A 19,421-nucleotide genomic window follows, 5' to 3' on the forward strand; every position below is an offset into this window, starting at 1 on the left:
TATAACAGACTAATCACTGATTGATTGATGAAGTAACCCTCTGGTGGTTATGTGCATGACTTGAAATGTATGAAAGGTTTTATTTAAACCAAAATTCTTTCTTGAACCTTCTCAAACAATGTGTAAAAATGAAACTCAATAGTATGAAAATGAAGGAAAAAATGTCTATGTTGTGAAAAAACTATATCTTTTTTGAGCAGACAGCAAAGCATTCGCAAGTCAGCTGACAGATGTTATGTCACCACTATGTCTCTGGTCTGTTTCAGTCCCCCATGAAATGCAGATGTGAAATGCACATGCCTGACGCATGTCACTTAGGAGGCATCGAGAGGGCATCCTAGTCAGATTTCAGAACCACCAGTTGACTTCTTTCAGTATGGAGGAGCAGCGGCTCTTCCCAGATGACTGAGCTCTTCTATAGGAAGCTCCTTTTTCCTTTGATTATATCTTCAGTCATCGTATTCTTTTTTTCACTAGCCACAGCTGGTGGCAACAGGTGATGACAGGAATGTAGACTGACCAGTATTTGCCATGGTTCAGCAGACAGTAAAGCTTTCACATTACTGCAGACACTACACCAATCCAGTCCCCGCTTCACTCTCCTCCTCCGCTCACGAACAAGACCCGGAGATACTTAAAAAAATAAGGTTGGAGGAGTTTAAGTCGACCTTATTCTCTCATGGATGACCCCGTGTTCCCTAATACCTTCACTACTTTGTTCATTTATATTTCATTTTCGTTTGAATTATATTTAAAGTTAAACAGAAATTAATGGAGACAGAAAGCAGCAACCTGAGCAAAGCAACAGAAAAGGAAAACTGGCACGGGTATTCTGGCGTGGCACGCAGCTGTTATACTTTCCTGTGCCTCAGGAAAGAGGTTTGTCTAATCAAGGATGCAGAGCTGCAGATTGGTCTATGGATCTGCTTGGCATGGCACACTCTGTACACAGCTAATCACTATCAATATAAACCCAGCCTCTTCCACGTGACCGCCATGGCTGGTACTGCTTTGTAGTTGTACACATTGTACCCTTCTGACTTCAATAAAACGTCTGTCTGAATAAGATTTGGAGAGAAGGTACATTATGCAGTCACGTTTGAGTGAAGCTTCTTCTTGCTGTCTGAGCATGTATGAAGAAAACATCATACAAAATCCTCTATAACCTGTGAAGTCTGCTCTTCCAAGACCTCCATTTCCCTCTGGAACCACGCCAGCAGTTTTTCTGTCAAGCTTCCAGTGGTTTGGAGCTGGTTTACGACACAACCTCTCGTTTCCTCGTTTGACTCTTCTCCACTGGAAAAATACTTCCACATGTGTGTGTTTGCCTCTTCTTGCTGTGTGGAACAAAAAGAAAAAGAAAAAAAAAGCAGAACAGGACGTCTTGCAGCACAGAAATAGAGTTGTGTAACGTAATTTAAGAACATTGTGAACCAAGCTTTGTTATGTGAGCCAGTGAGGGCCATTTCCAGTGTGCGCTTATATTTTTGTAATTTTATCTCAATATGTTTGTAATAATTTTTATTTATTTATTAAATATATTTATTAAACACAAAATGACTTGTATCATATGTGTATAAGAGTTTGAATATGGTTATGTAGTTTACAGTAAATATGTGGGGACCAGCCAAAGCAGTGGTCAGGCCACGAGAGAGGTGAAAGAGTACAGGCAGGGTGGAGTGGACAGAGTGTCAAGGGTGACAGAAGGATAGCTGCAGGACTGAAAGGGAAGCTTTACAACATAGAGGCAAAACTTGTAGTGATGTACGGTTTGGAGTCGGTGGCACTGACAAAAAGACAGGAAGCTGAAGCTGGAGCTGGAAGAGTTGAAGATGCTTAGATTTTCATTTGGAGTTATCAGGAGAGACAGCAAGATTTGTATGTCAGATGGATGTCAGTTCGGGTGGAGCAAATTTACAGACAGTTAGAAATGGAGCAGGCAAAAGAAGATGAATATAATGCTGAAAGTTAACTTTTTCTACTGGAACATTTTGTTTTACTTTAAACAATAATAATCATTTTTTAAATCTAGAATTTATTTATGTTTTGTGCACCTACATTTATTGATACTGTTTATATGAGTAACATTAACCTAAGTAATATTTAAAGTTTTATTTTTTTTAGTTCATGTGTCTAAAGATTAATTGCATACTTGTAGGTGTTTTATGTAGCTTTACGTTAGAATCGCAAAGCTGTGACTCAATGAGTGCAGTGGGTATTGGGATTAATCATTGTAATAGGACAGGAGTGTGCAGAGTGATTCTCTGCTTAGTGTACATTTGAAAGTTGCCTTGCCTTTGCTCATTAAGAGTGGTAATCACCAAAGAATATATATAGAAGGAGAATGCCACTCACCAAAACTGAAACACCAACTACATTAACGATGTGTTACTACAAGTGCCAGAATATTAAACTACTTTCAGATAGTTGCATTAAAAATATTTAAAGGCTCAAACACAAAGCTATCCACTACAGCTGGCCATACCGACACACCTGTCAATCAGAGCTGCTAAGTTTAAGCAAAACCCCGTATAAATAGGTAAACTAACCGTAAAGGTCAAAATAGTGTTTTGTTCCTGTAAAACTAAACATTTTAACATGAGTTTATAGGGATTGGCTCATTTTCGAAGTCAGTCCCCATAGGAATTAAGGGAACTGCAGATTTTAGCCTCAGGGTTGCAGGTTGCTAATCACTCACCAAAACATGTTTAATATAGAGTTATTATTACAAGTAATTGCTGTTCTTAATATGGGATGTGTCATTCAGCTTGCACTGTCATTTAGCTGGTCATCATTAAAAAAAAAAAACTTAAGATGATGTATTGCTTGAAGTTTTTTTTAGTGTGTGGTTTACTATATGGGGTACATAATATGGAATTTAAATTGAATATGCAATGAAAAGGCATAATCTTAAAACTTTTGCTAATGTGCTGCTGTGCCAAGGTTTTTAATGGTTGCAAGGGTGAATGTGAAGTTTTCTTATTTAAGGCACTTAAAACTACAAGACGCTAGAGCTTAAATGCACTAATGCAACTAGTAAAACCACACACAACCACCACAATTTCCTGGTTTCAGTAATGCTTCAAAAAACTCTTTCATTTCATAATAGCAGACAGAATACAGAAGATTGATGCATTGTTTTTTTGTTTTTTAATTATTTGTTGAGAAGAAGTCAACTTTGATTAAAACTAAATGGAAATGATCTTATGTGTGATCAAAGCTCAGTCACTTCCTTGGTAAATTGTGGCTGTTTACAACACTTACTGCAGTACAAGCAAACATTTCAGATTTGTGTTTTAATGAAACGAGTAATAACGCGTTCTTCTCTTTTCTCCCAGGGGATATCATATTCAATGCATGCTATCCAGAATTGCCTCCAGATTTTATTTTTGGAGAAGATGCTGAGTTTCTCCCTGAACCCTCCGAACTACCAGTGAGTAGAATGGAAGAATGTGAAATGTTTAATTAATAGAGGGAAAGTTTTTTATAATTTTCCAGTGAGTACAGTCTTTATCATGATGCTCTGCTCCACACCAGAACATGCATTTGCTAAATCCACCTCTTTGGATTCATTTTTATTAATTGTGCATGTCAAATATATGACACACTTTCTTCAAATGGTGGATGGTTACAACCTTATTGACTGAAGTGGGCAGGAGAAGTTTCATTCATAGTATATCTAAATTTTAGAAAAGCAAACAAACACTGTGCATTTTCTGTGGATGTTGAGCCTTAGCTGTTGTAGTGATTACACTTCAGTAACTTCTAATTGTTTTGACTTGCTGTTTATCTGTAAACCTGATCACCTCTGTGAATCTGTGACTCACTGGAAAGCTAGTCTGAACAAATTAAAATGTACTGTCCATGTTTATATTGTGCCCTTTTTCATAAGGAGAGTACTTCTTTTTAGATGCACAAATTATAATTTAAAATTTTATTAGGTTCATGTGAATGCTCTTCTTCCTGGAAATTTACCTGGACGTTCTTGGTATTTGTTCAGTCATGTTTTGTTTAATTGTCATTAATTTTCCTCTTTAAAAATGGTTCCAAGAAGTCATTTTCCAAGTGTATTTCTTTTTTAACCATAAAATGTCAACACAGAAGTATGTGGACAGCTGCAAACGGTTTTGAGCCTAGCAGGAGAACTGGTTTTCAAGGACAGATTGCATCAGCATTGTGTAGTTTCAGATGGTTTAGGTGTGGTTGTTTGTTTTGCATATTAATAAAAGCTGTTGCACCACAAAAGGTAATTGCATCATCACTGTAAGTTCCAGTAAATCCCAATGGATTTTGAGAGATAAAAATGAATACTTGGTCAGAATTACTGTTATGGGGTAACTTTACAGAAAGAGTGCTTTACAGCAGATGCATTCTAAAAGGTTTCACAATTAAACCAGAAAGTTTGAAATTTCTGTCTCCCAAACATTAAAAGATTTCTCAGAAACTAAAATACAAGTGAAAGAAGCTGCTTATGTCTTCCCAAAAATCGCTGGCTTGGAGTAAAGAATGGGTAATGATGGTAAAGAATCACTATACTGGACTAATCTGCAAAAATCCAGATAATGTTTATAAAGGCTCTATTTTCTCAGTTATGGTATATGGCAGCTGCAGTGTTTAAAGTTGTCTTGATCTATGCTCAATCATCCAGGTAAGGAAATCCCGAAAAGTTGATTCTCTCAGCATGTCAGCATTTTCAGTGGGAGAAACATTTCATCACTTGTTAGGTCACTTGGATGAGTGATGAAATGTTTCTCCCACTGAAATCGCTACGTGCAGATGAACAGAATGAAATTTTGGGGAGTGTTTAAAGTTTAAACCTTTTTAACTTTAGATTTTTAATACCGGACCGTACTTGAGGAGCTTTGCATGAGTTACAGTTCAAAATAATATTTCATCATACTATACTGGCCCTTGGTGCAGTTTCTCAATTTGTGCTCTGCCTGAAACCCAGTTCCTTGCTTTTTTAATGGCATTTGCACTTAAAACCAGCTTTCTTCTCATTGGCTGTTCCTTCCAAACAGAAGCGTTGCATCTAATATCCCATAGAGCGCACTCTACAGTCTACTCTGTGTAATTAGCATACTTTTGAGTAAATGTCTGTAGTATTTTTTTCTGTAGGTTTGTTTTTCTGACATGAAGTTATAACAGCCAACTTAGTTGCAAACAAATGAAAATGTATGTTAAACTTGGCAAAGTAGAAATGTTTATATTTACATAGTTAAGCTGGTTAAACAGTTAGGAGTTCTATTTCAGCTCGATTGGTCACTGGTTTAGCATGTCATTCCTGAATTACATTGCGTAATAATTACACCAATGTAATTTCCTGTGTTTGGATAGCCTAATATTTTGTCTTTTTATGTTATTTTAATCTAATATCTATATATCTATATCTATATCTATCTATATATGTATATGTGTATGTATGTATATGTATATGTGTATATATATATATATATATATCTCTTACAATCACAAAGTCGCATGCAGTTTTTAGTGTGCAAAATCACACGCTTACACAATCAAGATTTGAAAAGACTGGTTGCCCCTTACGAATAGAAGACTTGAACAGGAGTTGGGTGGGTGGTATACAGGAGGGTTACCTATTATGTTTGCAAGTGTGTATCACACAAGTTCTATACAAATAAAGTTTGTTATTATTAGTATTATTATTATTAACTATCCAGGTAGAGCATGAATGTCTACTATCAAACAGCTGCTATAGCTACAGAGCAGTTTGAGACAAGCAAATGCCTTGACATGTGGGCTGAGCTTCACAGGTGCCCGGACATGCCGTGAATTATCATGGTCAGTTGAGGTGTACTAATTTTCCACTGTGCCATTGTTATCAGAGCCCATGGCTCTGAAATCAAGAGGGCTTGTTGGGTCAGGAGCGCAGTCAGGGGCATGCTCCTTGTTTACAGGGTTGTGCATTTTATCCCCCAGGGTCAAACTATTGGAGCCTAGTTTTACTGTTACTTCCTGAGGCAACCAAAGAAAAATATTAGGCCAAACGACTCGCACTGTGGCAAGATGGCAAAAGGGTACCTCATTGTGACAACGTGCCTGAACGGCCACAGCAAATTTGGCAGCACGGTTACATCTACGCAGCCACAGATACACTCGCTGATGATTAAATTTACATCATTCTGACCCTAGGGTCCCTCGTGGACACTAAATCACATTGTATAGGGCATGTCATCATGTTTTTGCCTGGCTAAAGCAGGCTACAGAACCCAGCAACAATTTTTGATGATAGCACAAAATATTAGCCCAAACACACCCGATGAATTCATTTTGTGATCAAAGTCAATGTGTGACCCAAACATAGGATGCAATCAACGCAATCACACCTAATACATTAAAAAAGGTATCGGAGGAGGCCAAGGAGAAGGACCTAAAAGGAAGAAGCCAAACAGGGATCCAGTACCTACACAAGGCCCGTGTATTTTTTTTTAAATGTGCTCTGAAATAAATGAATATGACTGTAATTCTTTCATCTCCACAGGCTTTGGTAATTGCTACTAATCAAACCATTGACCTTGTACAACCATTGCTTTAAAAGTAATTTCTATTGGCATGTCTGTGTTGGGTTATTAGATTATGGTAAACCAAACACAGACATGCCAATAGGGCTAGTTGGAAATGTGCAAACTTTTCAGTACTGTGCTGCTATAGCTATGTAGCTACTACTGGGTAGTTATCCATTGCTATTTTTGAAGCAGACTAGCATGGAGCTGCTAAATTCCCCTGCTTGTGTCAGAGTCTGGGAGAAGTGAGGGGAGTATTGCTCACCGTCTCATAAATCCAGCTGTGCACATAAGGGGAAGTACCTCCGCTGAGCCAGTGCTTGGCAGCCCAGTGCTTGTTTATTTTCTCACTTATAGTCTTGCTGCGTTTTGCACTTCATGCTTTCATAATCCCCCTTCGTCTGTCTCTCTGCCTGAGATCCCCACTCCCTCCTTTTTCCTCTATATTTTCAGTAAGTACATCCCCCTCTCAGTGTTAAAAACACTCGATTCCGTGGAGTTCATTAATTTCCCCCTCATATCTCTTGTGAATATTTACCGTCAGTACTGGCCGTGGGAATTTAGATTGTTAAAACTGATTGTTATCTGAAAAATATTATTTTGATATATAAAACTGTGACTTACCATTAGAGTAACATGTTTTTATGAAAATAAATAACTTTGCACTGATAATAAGGAACAAAACATTTTTGTGTGACACTGTCTCTTAATATCTCTTGGTGCTTGTGAGTTCTACTTCTAGTGGACTATGTTTCTAGCCATTGTTATCCAGGGGGTAAACATTAGGCTAATTTTAGGTCCTCTGTCAGTGGCTGGTTGAATTCCTGATGTCTCAGCAACACATTGCTCTTGTTTACAGCCAGTCAAGGGTATCATTAGCTTCTCTGTTTAGGCTTGTGTTTTTCCCTGCTGTCACCAGGCCTTGAGTAGGTTTATTATCCATGTTTCTGTTTAGACAGGGAAATGTATTGTTGTTGCAAAAGAAAAGGGAGGACTAAAACATGATGCATGTGCTACACAGTAGATGATCAGTAAGGTTTGGTAATATTATATGCATGTTAGAAACTGTATAACATATTCTAAAATCTTGAGAGAAAATGTTTCCTTTTAGACAATTAGACTCCTACTTAACTACGGTTTTAGCCTGAGCACATCATTGTGAGAGCATGTCTAAGATAACCACAACCACAACTTCATGCATTAAAACTTACTTTTGGAGGTGACGATAATATATGCTTAAATCGTTGCCTTCTCTCTGGTTAGTGTGAAATGCTAGCAAGTCTCAAAATGTCCACTCACCAAAGATGTTTTTATGGAAAAGAAATTCCACTCTTATTAAAGGCTTTTCCCATTTTGTAGAACATTTTATAACGGTCTCACTTTTAACCGTTCATCTAAAAACCTAAGGAGTAAAGTTGTATGTAAATAGATGGAACGCATCAACCATTTCAAAAGCTGCATGTATATAGTATCACCAGTGAAATCTCGTAAAAACATTTGAAAAGTTTGACGACTTTATCCAAAAACATAATTTTGCAATCTTTTTTTCTTGACAGGTTGTACTTCTCCTACAAATGAGGGTCAAATCTGAGAAAAGTTTCTACCTGACCTTCTTAGAAATGCTTTATTTTTTTTGTACAATAACATATCTATTGGACCAATATACATTTATCTTCTTAAGTTACAGACCCTTGAAGCATGAGGTTTGGGGGTTTTTAATTTGTGCTGTTTTCACCAGTGCTTTTGATCCCTCATGCATTCAAAAGTAGATGGATGGATTAACTTTAAACTCTGTTAAAAACAACAAAAAAGTCACATCAAGTACTCACAAAAAAACCGATGGTGAAACGACTCAAGTCTCAAGTGATTTTCTAGCCAAAACGTGTCAGTTTTATCCACATGGCAGTACTGACTTATTGCTATGGACAGCATGTTATCATTAACTTTTGTCCAAGTTTTCATCTCATTTCTGAGTCTCCTTCAAAGAGGAGACTCAGAGTCTGAGTCTCCTTCAAAGAGGAGACTCAGAAATTATTAACCTTGTCAATTCGGAAGTTGATCTGATATCTACAGCTTTAAGGTAACCTAAAACTTTTAAATGTTAGACTTAGATCCCCAATAGGCAAGCAATCCATTGCAAGCAGCACTTTAAGTTCCGTTTTAACAGAAAGAGACCTCTGGCAGAAGCTAGTCACTTGTTGTACTTACTTGAGGAAACTCTAGGAGCCTTGCCACCTTTAGAAGGTATAGCAAGTCAAACATGGACTACAAAGGCAGCAATAACAAAGTAATCCTCAAACCTCTGCAATTGTTAAGAAAAGCCCTTCCAAGAGTTTTAACCACAATGGATGATGAATGAAAGAGACTTTAAATATCCCTGCTGGATGATGAGAGGCCACATGTCCCACAAATAAACCATTTATAGCCGAACAGTTCCATGAGCCATGGAATATGAGAAAAGTCTGTCACAAATTTATTGAGGTTCGCTGTTATATTGTTGCTAGGGTGCAAGGGTTGACTGGAAAGTACAGATGTAGGCTAAATAGCATCCAGACCATTGCTAATTGGCCACCAGGGCTGCTCCCTGCCTCAGCGTGCTTTGAAACTCTTAGTGGGTTGTTTTTTAACTGGTCAGTCATGTTAGCCTCATACTAGTTTCATGACTCTAATTACTGTATGTCAAAGCAATGGAAAGTCATCTGCCAGTCTAATGGGTTTATTTTGGGCTCAGAGGGAGCCATTGTTCCTTTCAACATGGATAAATCTTAAGTCGGCCTATGATTGCCACCGCAACACTTAACCACACTGACACATTCATGACTGTTTAACCTAAAGATTTAATTGGGAAGGAGGCTTATCGGAGATTAGTGAAACTATGGCGAGCATGTCGAGACTGTATAACACGCCACTTTGACTAAAACACCCTAAAATAGCCTTAACTGAAGTGGCTTATTTGGGTGGCCTCAATACACTACAATATAGATATAAACGAAAGGAATACACTCGAATACAACTAACATTTAATGCAGCCAGCAATCTGGACTAATGCGTTGTTTGACCTCCATCAAGAGGTGAAGGGCTTTTTTTTTTATTGGAGATATGTGTAATTGTTACTAGATTTGGATATTTTGTACTTTGTATGTTCATTTGACATATGGTCTGACAAAATAATGCCCTGTTGGTTTCTGGCTTTTCATTGGATATTAGATATTAGATTCATTGCATTACCCTGTAATCGTTTGTGATGTTTTAAGATGACTGGCCAATAATCTGCCCTCTCCCAATAATAATAATTATTACTATTATTATTGTTATTGCTGTTGTTGCCGTTGTTGATGTTGCAATCTCAATGTTGTGAGACCAATTTGGCATTGCGTATCCTGATTTGGTGCTGTACATCAATCAGTTTACTTAGCACAAAAGTCCATCTACAGTCACAATACTTGAGTCCCTTTACTGACCAAAGATGGACAAAGTTAACTGCTTGACGCTTGTAAGAGATTGCACCAAAACAGGAAAGGAATGCTCTGTTATTTATATTTAGAAGCGCATTTATTGCCTTTCCACAAATGCAGTGCAAGTGCCCCAACTATTTTAAATTATTTTTTCTTAACAGAAAGTTCCATTAAAATCAACATGTCTTTACTACGATTTTATCATGAATGAACATGCTATTGAATAAAGAAAATAACCTTGCAAAACCAAAGATAACTACAGCCATCACGTCTTTTGTGAAATTCCTTCAAAACTAAATTCTCATAGAAAAGCCAGAAAGTCATAAGTGTGCCATAACTGAGTGCAGTGACTTGAAAATGGGTTAGTCCTGGGGGCAATCTTCAGAGAATACTTGAATAGTTTCTAGTGTTTTTGCTTGAGATGCCCATTCTGAATTTTGGGGCTCTAATTTACTGGCCTAGAGTTGGAATCATTAACATCAGCAACTTTACAAGTGACAACAATGGAAAGTTCACCAATAGTGGTCAGAAGCAGCACAAAGATTTTGTCTGATTTTCTTCTGACTGAAATGACCCCATCTTCTTGGCAATGGTGCCTAATAATCAGTTCTCTAAGGTCGGTGAGATCAGAACGGAGACTAGTTCTAAAAAAAACCCAGACCAGTAAAAAAAGATCTAAATCCTGCTGACATGATATGATATGATCATGTCCACCTTAAGATTAAACATAAAAGCACTTAAAATAAATTTCTTATCAAGATTTCAAGAGAAGATCAGTTTCTGGCTTATCTGTGATAGTGGATCGTGTTTAGAGCAGAGGTGGAGAGCTCAGAGAAGTGGAGTTTGGAAAGACGTGTTAACCAAACTTGGTGACAGGAATACAGCAGAACAGGTCTGCCCACGGGTTGCTGGGAAAATTGACCAGAAAGGAGGAAATGACAAAGACAGAGGGCGGAAGGGAGGGAAGGTGGAGAGCAATACCATTTTAATTCCTTACGTAGGTTATGTTGCATCATACATTTTTTCTTCCCTAATTCACCAAGTGATGGCAACACACTGGACTTCAGTGTTTGTACAAATGTTTGTATGGAATGCCCCCCCTTTCCGAAAAAATCAAAAGATATAGAAAAAAACTAAAAGCGTTGAAGCTGATTGGGTAAGAGTTTGAAGTTGTGTATTCAGTGCGCATGCTGGAGCATGTCTGGGTATGATTGTCGTGATGGTGCATTTTGCTTGTGGCTGATCTGTGATTGTGGTGCACTGTTCTGTAATCTTGAATTTTTACCACCCATTCCCTTCACATAATTTGTTGTACATAGTCAGCATGCACACCCACATCTAGAGTGAGTTATAGGTATTATAATAATAATATTGCAACATGAGAAGCCTTAAAAGGTTTTCTGTGTTTTGGCCCCAGAAAATATAAATCATGTGCTTCTCAGATCACTGACAGTGATTTGAATAAACAGCACAAAATGTTCCCGTTCACTCATACTGACATCAGATGGAGCAAGACAACCCACTGTGGGGCAGAAATGTTTTGGTGTGTTTCACCACCGATGGCTGCAGACAGTATTGTTAGAATCTGCATCTGTTAACCCATTCAGCTACATGAGTAATCGGCTTCCCTACTCTGTGCATTTAAGACAGTAAAACCAAATCTGAAGGTGTCATTAGCCGATGAAATCACAAAACCCTTTATCTTCTTTAACCTATTGTGATACGGGGAGTGAGCTTGGATCATGTAAGAACAGTCATCTCTAATGGTTCTTCTCTTTGTTACTCAACTACTGCTACCATTTGTTTGCCCCCGTTGCCCCCTTTCTTTGTGTGTAATCATTTCTCTGGTCTAGACTTGTCCAGTGATGCGTGCAGGTACTAAACTTTTGGGAGTTCCCCTGCATTCTGAATCTTTCCCATTCTGCATGTGCCTGAGAGCGTGGGTTAGCTGCGATAGCCTCTCTGCACACGGCTTCAACATGTTTCCACTTAACCTTTTTGCAGTGATCTGCTGTGCAGTTCAAAGGTTGGCTCTTTCTTGTTACTGTGGAAATTCCACATATTTTGGAACTGTTGAAGTGTAAGGATATCTCGTTTGGCTCTGTTCCCTCTAACTGGACTGGTCTGTGTCACCTGTAACTGAGAAAATATCAAAAATATACCAAATTGGCTTTTCATGTCAGGAAATAAATATAGTTATTTACTGTATTTATCTGTCCCCTTAGCTCCAATTGTAATGATAGTTCAGCTAATGATAGTGCTGATGGAAGTCTAGCTGCCTCTCAATTACCCCAGTTGAGTAAGATATTTAATTTTTGATAAACCTCATGTTGTATTCATGCAGGTTAAGAAAGACAGACATATTGTCTGACAAACCCATACTTAAACTAATTTCTGTTGGTCTCTTTTGGTAAAACAGGTAACTCACCAGTGTATTACTGTTGTTTTCCCCCCTTTTAATTTAGAGCAAACGTTTAACCGTTTACGCTGCGAGCATTATACAGATTCAAGAGAAATGCCTGGGTAGAATCTGGGGTTGTGGACTTGAAAGGCTGAAGGCACAAGTGTTTAAAATATTCTATATTTTTTGATTGGGCAGTAAATATCATGAAAACACCAAAGTGGACAACTAACTCACCCAAAGACTCTAAATAAAAAATGGATGTAGCCACATTACAAATTGATTTTTGTACTCCTTGTTTTGAAGCCTCATTGTTAGCATTTTGGTCACTGTCATGTTGATTTCTGAAGGCTGAAGGGACCATATTTTGATTGCAAACCTGGCTAGTGCTCTACACTTATAGATACCAGATAATTATTGCTAATTAACAGGACCAATCAAATACTTAATTTCAGTCACCATAACTAGAGCGCAAACTTTTTTTAGACAGTCTGTATTACATACTTTCTATTTTATAGTTAATATCACCAAAACTCTCCAAAAGGCTTGAATGGATGCAGTATTTGTTTATTTAAAATAAAGTAACCAGTGTTTTTCCAGCTGGGATTGGGTCAGTACTCTGTATCAGAAAATTGCATCCCTAAAAATAGGAAATTTTATGACTGCATCGTATTTTTGTGCTCAGGGAAAAGTGCAGAAGAGATTAGCCTTGGTTTTAATCTTTTCACTTTATTTAGTAGCAATAAGAAACATGTACACAAACGTGTGTGCCCCCCCCAGCCACCTTCCCAACAAATTAAGACTCCTGAGAGAAGATGAGGACTTACACAATGAGGCATTGTATCAGGACAACTCCCACAAAAAATGGAGTGTGAAGCCAATTTAAGTGTTCTCCCATCTAGGAAAAGGAAACATTCCCAGCGTCTTGTTACCCTCTGGTAATACTGCATGCCAAGCATTGATGAGCGCTTCCTATCTGCTGCTCCAACTCGTCCCCTGTTACTGTTTTAACAAAGAACCTCAGATGGCCCATAAAGCTACATTATGTCAACCTGTGCATAGTGTACCAACTGTTGCTCCCGCTTCCTTCCTGCTTTTGGGAATAATGGGTTCCAGCTTTTATTGGAGTTTATTATCGGCAGCACTCACTGACAGGTCTGGGAATGCTTTTCATGTGCAGGGTATTGTTTGCAAGCAGAGACTGATGAAGGAAAGGGGTGCTGGCTATTCCTAAACACTAGTTGATGTATGAAACAAATGCCAAGATTTAGATGGGACAGCGCACTCAGCCCTCACGATGGATTGGTGAACCACATTAAAAGTAGTCTGAAAAGTGCTATTTCTGTCAACAAGTTGCTCTGTGTTGGACACAAACCGCACAGATCACAGTGAAGGAAAATACACTGGGCTGAGAATGCCAAGTGTCTTCAACACATGACAAGAGCAATTTAGCATGATCTTACACTTGGCACTCTCCGGGGGCGAAACAGGGTGTGAGCCCACACTTGAATTAGCGACTAACAGAGATTAATTTAATACTTGGGAGTTTTTTAATGCCTCACACTTTCAAGTCTACAGCGATTTATTGGATCAGGTTGCCAGCATCTATAAAAATCACATTTAAGACGTAAAAACAAATATCTTCTCTTGGCCTATATAATTATCTTGCATTTTCAGATGCCAGTCCCTCTCTTATTGGCCTAAGATAAATATTGGATCGAAGATGGTACAGACGGATGGCACAGGAAGACATAATTCTGTCAACTTGGGTCTATTCAGTGTGAAGATGCCCAATTTAGGTGCACATTTTGTTCTTAAAGGAAAACACTTATTTTTTGTTGAGTTCTTTCCTTATGCTCAACATATGTACTGTGCTACACAGGCAGATATACTCCGATTGCTGTAATTATATGAACTATGTCGTTTCTCTTGAGTAATATGTTACAACCCAGCTTGTATGGTGCTGCATAAGATGGAGTCTTACACTAGAGTTTTTATACATGAGTTTTATTTAAATATCTGGATAAATAAAATGAAAACACTGGGTTTCCTAGCTCAGAATGGCTTTTCTTCCTACGCTGAATTTAATCGGGCCACATCATTTACAATAAAAGTACTACATTAAGTACATTAAGTATTACATGTGAGTTATAGTTTTAGAGTCCTTCTTTTCAGCCAAATTATTTCCATTTTTCTCACCAGGGAGAACTTTTTAACATTTGGTGAACTGGCCCTTTAAAGGGTCAGATTATTGGGGGGCTATCAGAACTGATTTACATGCTTTAAATATTAAAAAACACACTAGTTTTTAATATTGTATATTCCTACAGTGCTTCCTTTGCCCCCATTTCTGAAAGAATTCATTTTAGTTCAGGTACTGTGTGTGGATTAAGATTTTATCAGATGATTTTTTTTGTTTTAAAATTGGGAAATTAGCAGTAGACATGAGAGCTTGAAAGTAAAAGTGTGCTTAAATTAATCTTGATCGAATGGGAAGCATTTGATTGACTGTTTTGTAAAACGTACAGTCATCTGTCTACAGTCAATAGAAGCAGGAAAACATGATTTAAAGCTCTTTTTTTTGTAAGCTTGGAATTGTTAAAGTATAGTTTATGGGCTGTACAGAAAGCAGAAAATTGATGTTAGTGTTGGCAGCGCCGGTTGCAATTTTATTAGCTGATTCAGATTATTTATTTTTTATTCGTTTGTAAATTTGACCTGCTTAAACTGATTATTCCACATTCACATCCAATTTCTTGTTTGCGATACATAAACAAAAGTCAACTTTTTATTCATTTTATTTTTATAATAAAAGAAATTAGTGAACTTGAGTTTCCCCCAAACAAAATGTTTTCCGTTAAAAAAAGCTCTCCTGCTGAGGGAGGTACAAGAAAAGGGTAATTAACTGAAAATGGCTTGCAGTACAATAGGGATGGGAACTGAGAATGTTCCCAGAAGTCCACTTCCTTGGAATCGTTAGTCTGGCTGCCTGTCAATCCCGCTTATCAGTTCTTGCAGTCTTGCTATGATCAGCTAATTTCAGTTTGTGTGTCAGAGGATGCAAATAGTGGTGCAGACTACAGCTTGGATATGAAAATTACTCTTGTTTTTATTGCACAAAAAGACGAGAGTGTGATGGTAACGTGGAGACTGCTGCAGGACAGAAACAACTGCATTATAACACTAACACAACTTCAGTTCTTTGCAAGCACCTGCATAGACAACATGCGAACCCTATGCTAGCCTAGAACCCAGAATGATGCTAAAGCTGAGTAAATGCTGAGTATGTGCTGGTTTTCATCTTTGATTTGTGCTGTCAGCTTTGTGTTCATACCTAAATACTAAGAGAAGGATATAGGTGTCCTCATTAGGATAGGGATTTGTGTTGGCGTGTGGAGCTGTAGCTTCAGGTTTATATTGTTAAACGGTAATTATGAGATTGTGTGTTTCAGATCATTTTAGAGAGTAAAATGAAAGTAACATAACGAGTAGTATAACGAATGTCTTTCTCCTTGGTGTAATTAAGAAACGTACTGTGTTACTTTTAAGAAAAGTGTTCTGTGTAATATGTGTAATAACTTTTTTACTTTACTTTGTTTGAGTAATGACCCCAACACTGACCTCTACAAAGAGAGGAAATACCTCTAACATTCACAAGCATGTGACCACACAGCTTGTAATTATTTTGCATGAATGTAATGTCTTTGATATGCTGCTTAGAGATGATGGTGATAATGAACCAAAGAGAATCGATAAGGGAATAGATAAGGAATCGAATGGATAAGTGATATTGATAATAGAATTGCTAAATTCTTATTAATTCCCATCCCTACAGTTCAACCCCCTTTACTAAAATGTCCATGTTCAGCAAGGTGAAGGTGTCTTAAGTGTATAATTATGTTCATTGTTACAAACATTTAGCAAGCATTGTCTGCATGTGACTATTTGCTGTGCTGCTCTGCGCATGTTGTAGATCCATGAGAAGGACTGGCTAATAGTTGGTTATACGTGAGACTGAATGGCCAGTCACTGATTCGAGCCAAAAACCGGAAATCATGTAATCCTGGTGCCCGGCCAGTCAGTCAGCTCTTAAAACCTGTTGGTTTCCATAATGTTGTGGATAGATTGTTATTGGAAGTAAAAGATGATTCACTGGGCCCTCAGTTCCTTAGATACTAGATCAAATCATCAAGTTCCACAGCTAACAAGGCAGCCTGTCAAAAAGTTGACAAATAGATTTATAGTGAGAATTTATCATAGCCACGACTGTCCAACCACGCTGATGTTACAACCTTCCTCTGATGAAGGCCACAATACCGAAACATTAGAGTGCTTGTTGACATTGCAGGAAATGAGATTGGTCAACTTTTATCTTATTTTTTGTGTAAGTGCCGCTTGTTAACTCTGGAAGTCTGATAAATGTATTTGATACTATATTTAAAACTTTCTCAAATTACTGTTCTTTGCTAGAGAGGTCCAAGTTACTGGTCCTCCTGCTGAGATGTTAGATTTCAGAGAACATGAGCTCCGTTTGCGGAGCAACTATTTTAAAAGTAGGACCAGTGGATTGCAAGTTCTCTTTATGGACTGTTTTCTTTGATTTACTTTAAGGACAAGCTGTTCTTTTCATGTTCTTTTCATGTTTTTTCATGCGTAAAGCCACACACTGCCCATTTAATTTAACAAGCTGTAATTTGAGTAAATTAATCAATAGGCAGAGAGAAGTAGCATTTTCTTTTAAAAGGCGTAGTGTTCTATAATATTTATGTCTAAGCTATTTTGACTGTATTTTCAGCATTGACTTGGACACGCTGACACATGAATACCTCCAAAATGCTAAATCCTAATGCTAATCCAATATATTTTTAATCTGCAGTTTTTAACATTGATATTGAATCAAATCCTAATATCTTAAGGTAATACGATTATAAATTGCTTCCCTTACAGATATGAGCTCTTTTCAAAAATGGAAGGTATCAATTTTTATTTATTAAAGTTGACTGGTTTTATCATCAGCCAAGGTTAGGCTTAATCTTTTGACACAGGTTTAGCCACTGTGTTGTGACAAAATAATTGGATTATAAGGTCCAGATTGAACTGGGGACTATTGTTGAGACCATGATAGCTACCCCCTGTGGTTAAAGCCCTAAGAAAGATGTGTGACTTCCATACAGACTGATCTAGAGGGCATATAGATGGATTTTTTCCCCCACTTCATCTCATCAAATGTTCAATCTTAGCTTTCAAATAGCCTAGATTGTGACTATTGCATCTTTTGTTTTTTGTTGTTTTTTTTTTCCATGTATCAAATCTGTACATTTTCCGCAGGGCTTATCCTATTCATGAAAAAAAATACACATAGATTTCTTTTGGCACACACAGCCTTCAGCAGAGCGTGTAAAATCAATTCAGTGAAGAGTCTGTACAGACTCTCATGTCTACACACACAGACACACACATTGCAACACATGAACATTGCTTTTTGGCTCAGTGCTTTTCATTCTGCTTGCGTCTATGTTTGACCAATGTTTTTCTGCAGCATTCAAGCTTTGCCTTGTTAACTCAAAGTCAGAACATTCGAACAATATGAGACAAAGACAAGTGCACTCGCTGTTTTTAACTGTACATTTTTTAGCTGCCCTAACAGCCTGGTTCAGAAGCAGTGTTAGATGCTTTGTTGGTCAGACCATAAGTTAGTTTAACACTTTGATTCAGTCTAAATTATCTCAACTGTAGCACCTCGGTTAAATATATTTATGCTCACTGCATGGATAATATTTTAGTGAGATTTGGAATGCCATGAATGTGAAACATTTTGATAAAAGTGGACTGAATGCATTAAAATATCCTACAGCTATTCCCCAGAACATAAGAATATAATGTTTAGATCCCCTGAGTATTCATTTGCACCACCAGCAGCTTAAAGCTTTTATGAAGCATCAACTGAAAGGTTTGCCACTGAAATTGGTGATCTTTTGACATTCTACTTCAATGAAATGTATAACAAAGCAGCACGGTCACCAGTGAAATATCTTAGCATCTTTCAATGTGTTTTGTAAGGTTAGAAGATGGACATAACGTCCTGAAAACTTCATTTCCAATGGCCTTCAGAGGATGAATCCTCTGGATGGAAAAACTAAATCTGGTTGTTTAGAAATCTATGGGAAAACAGTCCTCTGCTTCCTTGATTTGTGACTTTGGTAAACACTTTTCTGATGAGGTTATTGGCTTCAATCACCAGTTTCAAGTGCTCATTTTGCAAATTATGGTCCCCACTGGAGTCAAAAAAGGAGCAGTGTATGCTTTAGAATTCAGAATGCAGAGTCCCTCAGTTTCTCAGTCACATTGATGCCTCGCTTGTGATACCTGGGTTAAAAAAAACAGAGATGCCAACTACAATAATGCTCAATCTGAAGCTTCATACTGGGATTTTACAAACCATTGTGTGACATCCAGTTTGCTGTTTTCATCTTTTATATACTTTCTATGATTTTCAAACATGCACACCAGGCGGTGCTGCTTGTGTGAGTACAAACATCTGAGTCAGTCTGACTGGGCATTAAATGATTGTGTGCAAAAGGGCAACTATAAACAAAAACCCGAAGTGATTCGCTCAAAATGTTCAAAGTGCATGTGTTGGAACATTTTTAGACTTTATGAGCACCAAATTTTGCACAGAAATTACAACAACAGGTCCCAGTAGGCTCTCTATATTGTAAAGTAAAGACCCTACAATAATACAAAGAAAACAGAAAAACCCAACAATCATATGATCATATTATGAACAAGCACTTTGGCAACAGTGGGAAAGAAAAACTCCCTTTTAAGAAGAAGAAACCTCCAACAGAACTGGGTTCAGGGAGGCACAGCAATGTGCCGTGACCGTTTGGGGTGAGGCAGGTAGAAACTGGGACAAATATTCATGATATTAACTGTAGCAGCTTTGTAGTATCTATGATCACTTTCACTTCCGCGTGTTCCTTACAAAACCATCTAAATGAATGCCTGAGCACAGAACAGTTTTATGCAGGGCAAAGT

General features: G+C 37.7%; 1 protein-coding gene across 1 annotated transcript in view; it reads left to right on the forward strand.

The window, feature by feature from the left end:
• babam2 (BRISC and BRCA1 A complex member 2) overlaps window positions 1-19,421 on the forward strand; it is a 111,631-nt gene that overhangs the window by 12,187 nt on the left and 80,023 nt on the right. Inside the window, exon 4 of the mRNA XM_031733418.2 lies at window positions 3,339-3,433. Coding sequence (XP_031589278.1) covers window positions 3,339-3,433 — 95 coding nt within the window. The remainder of the gene's footprint in view (window positions 1-3,338; window positions 3,434-19,421) is intronic.

The sequence above is a fragment of the Oreochromis aureus genome, linkage group 19 (assembly GCF_013358895.1).
Source record: "Oreochromis aureus strain Israel breed Guangdong linkage group 19, ZZ_aureus, whole genome shotgun sequence".
NCBI lineage: Eukaryota > Metazoa > Chordata > Actinopteri > Cichliformes > Cichlidae > Oreochromis > Oreochromis aureus.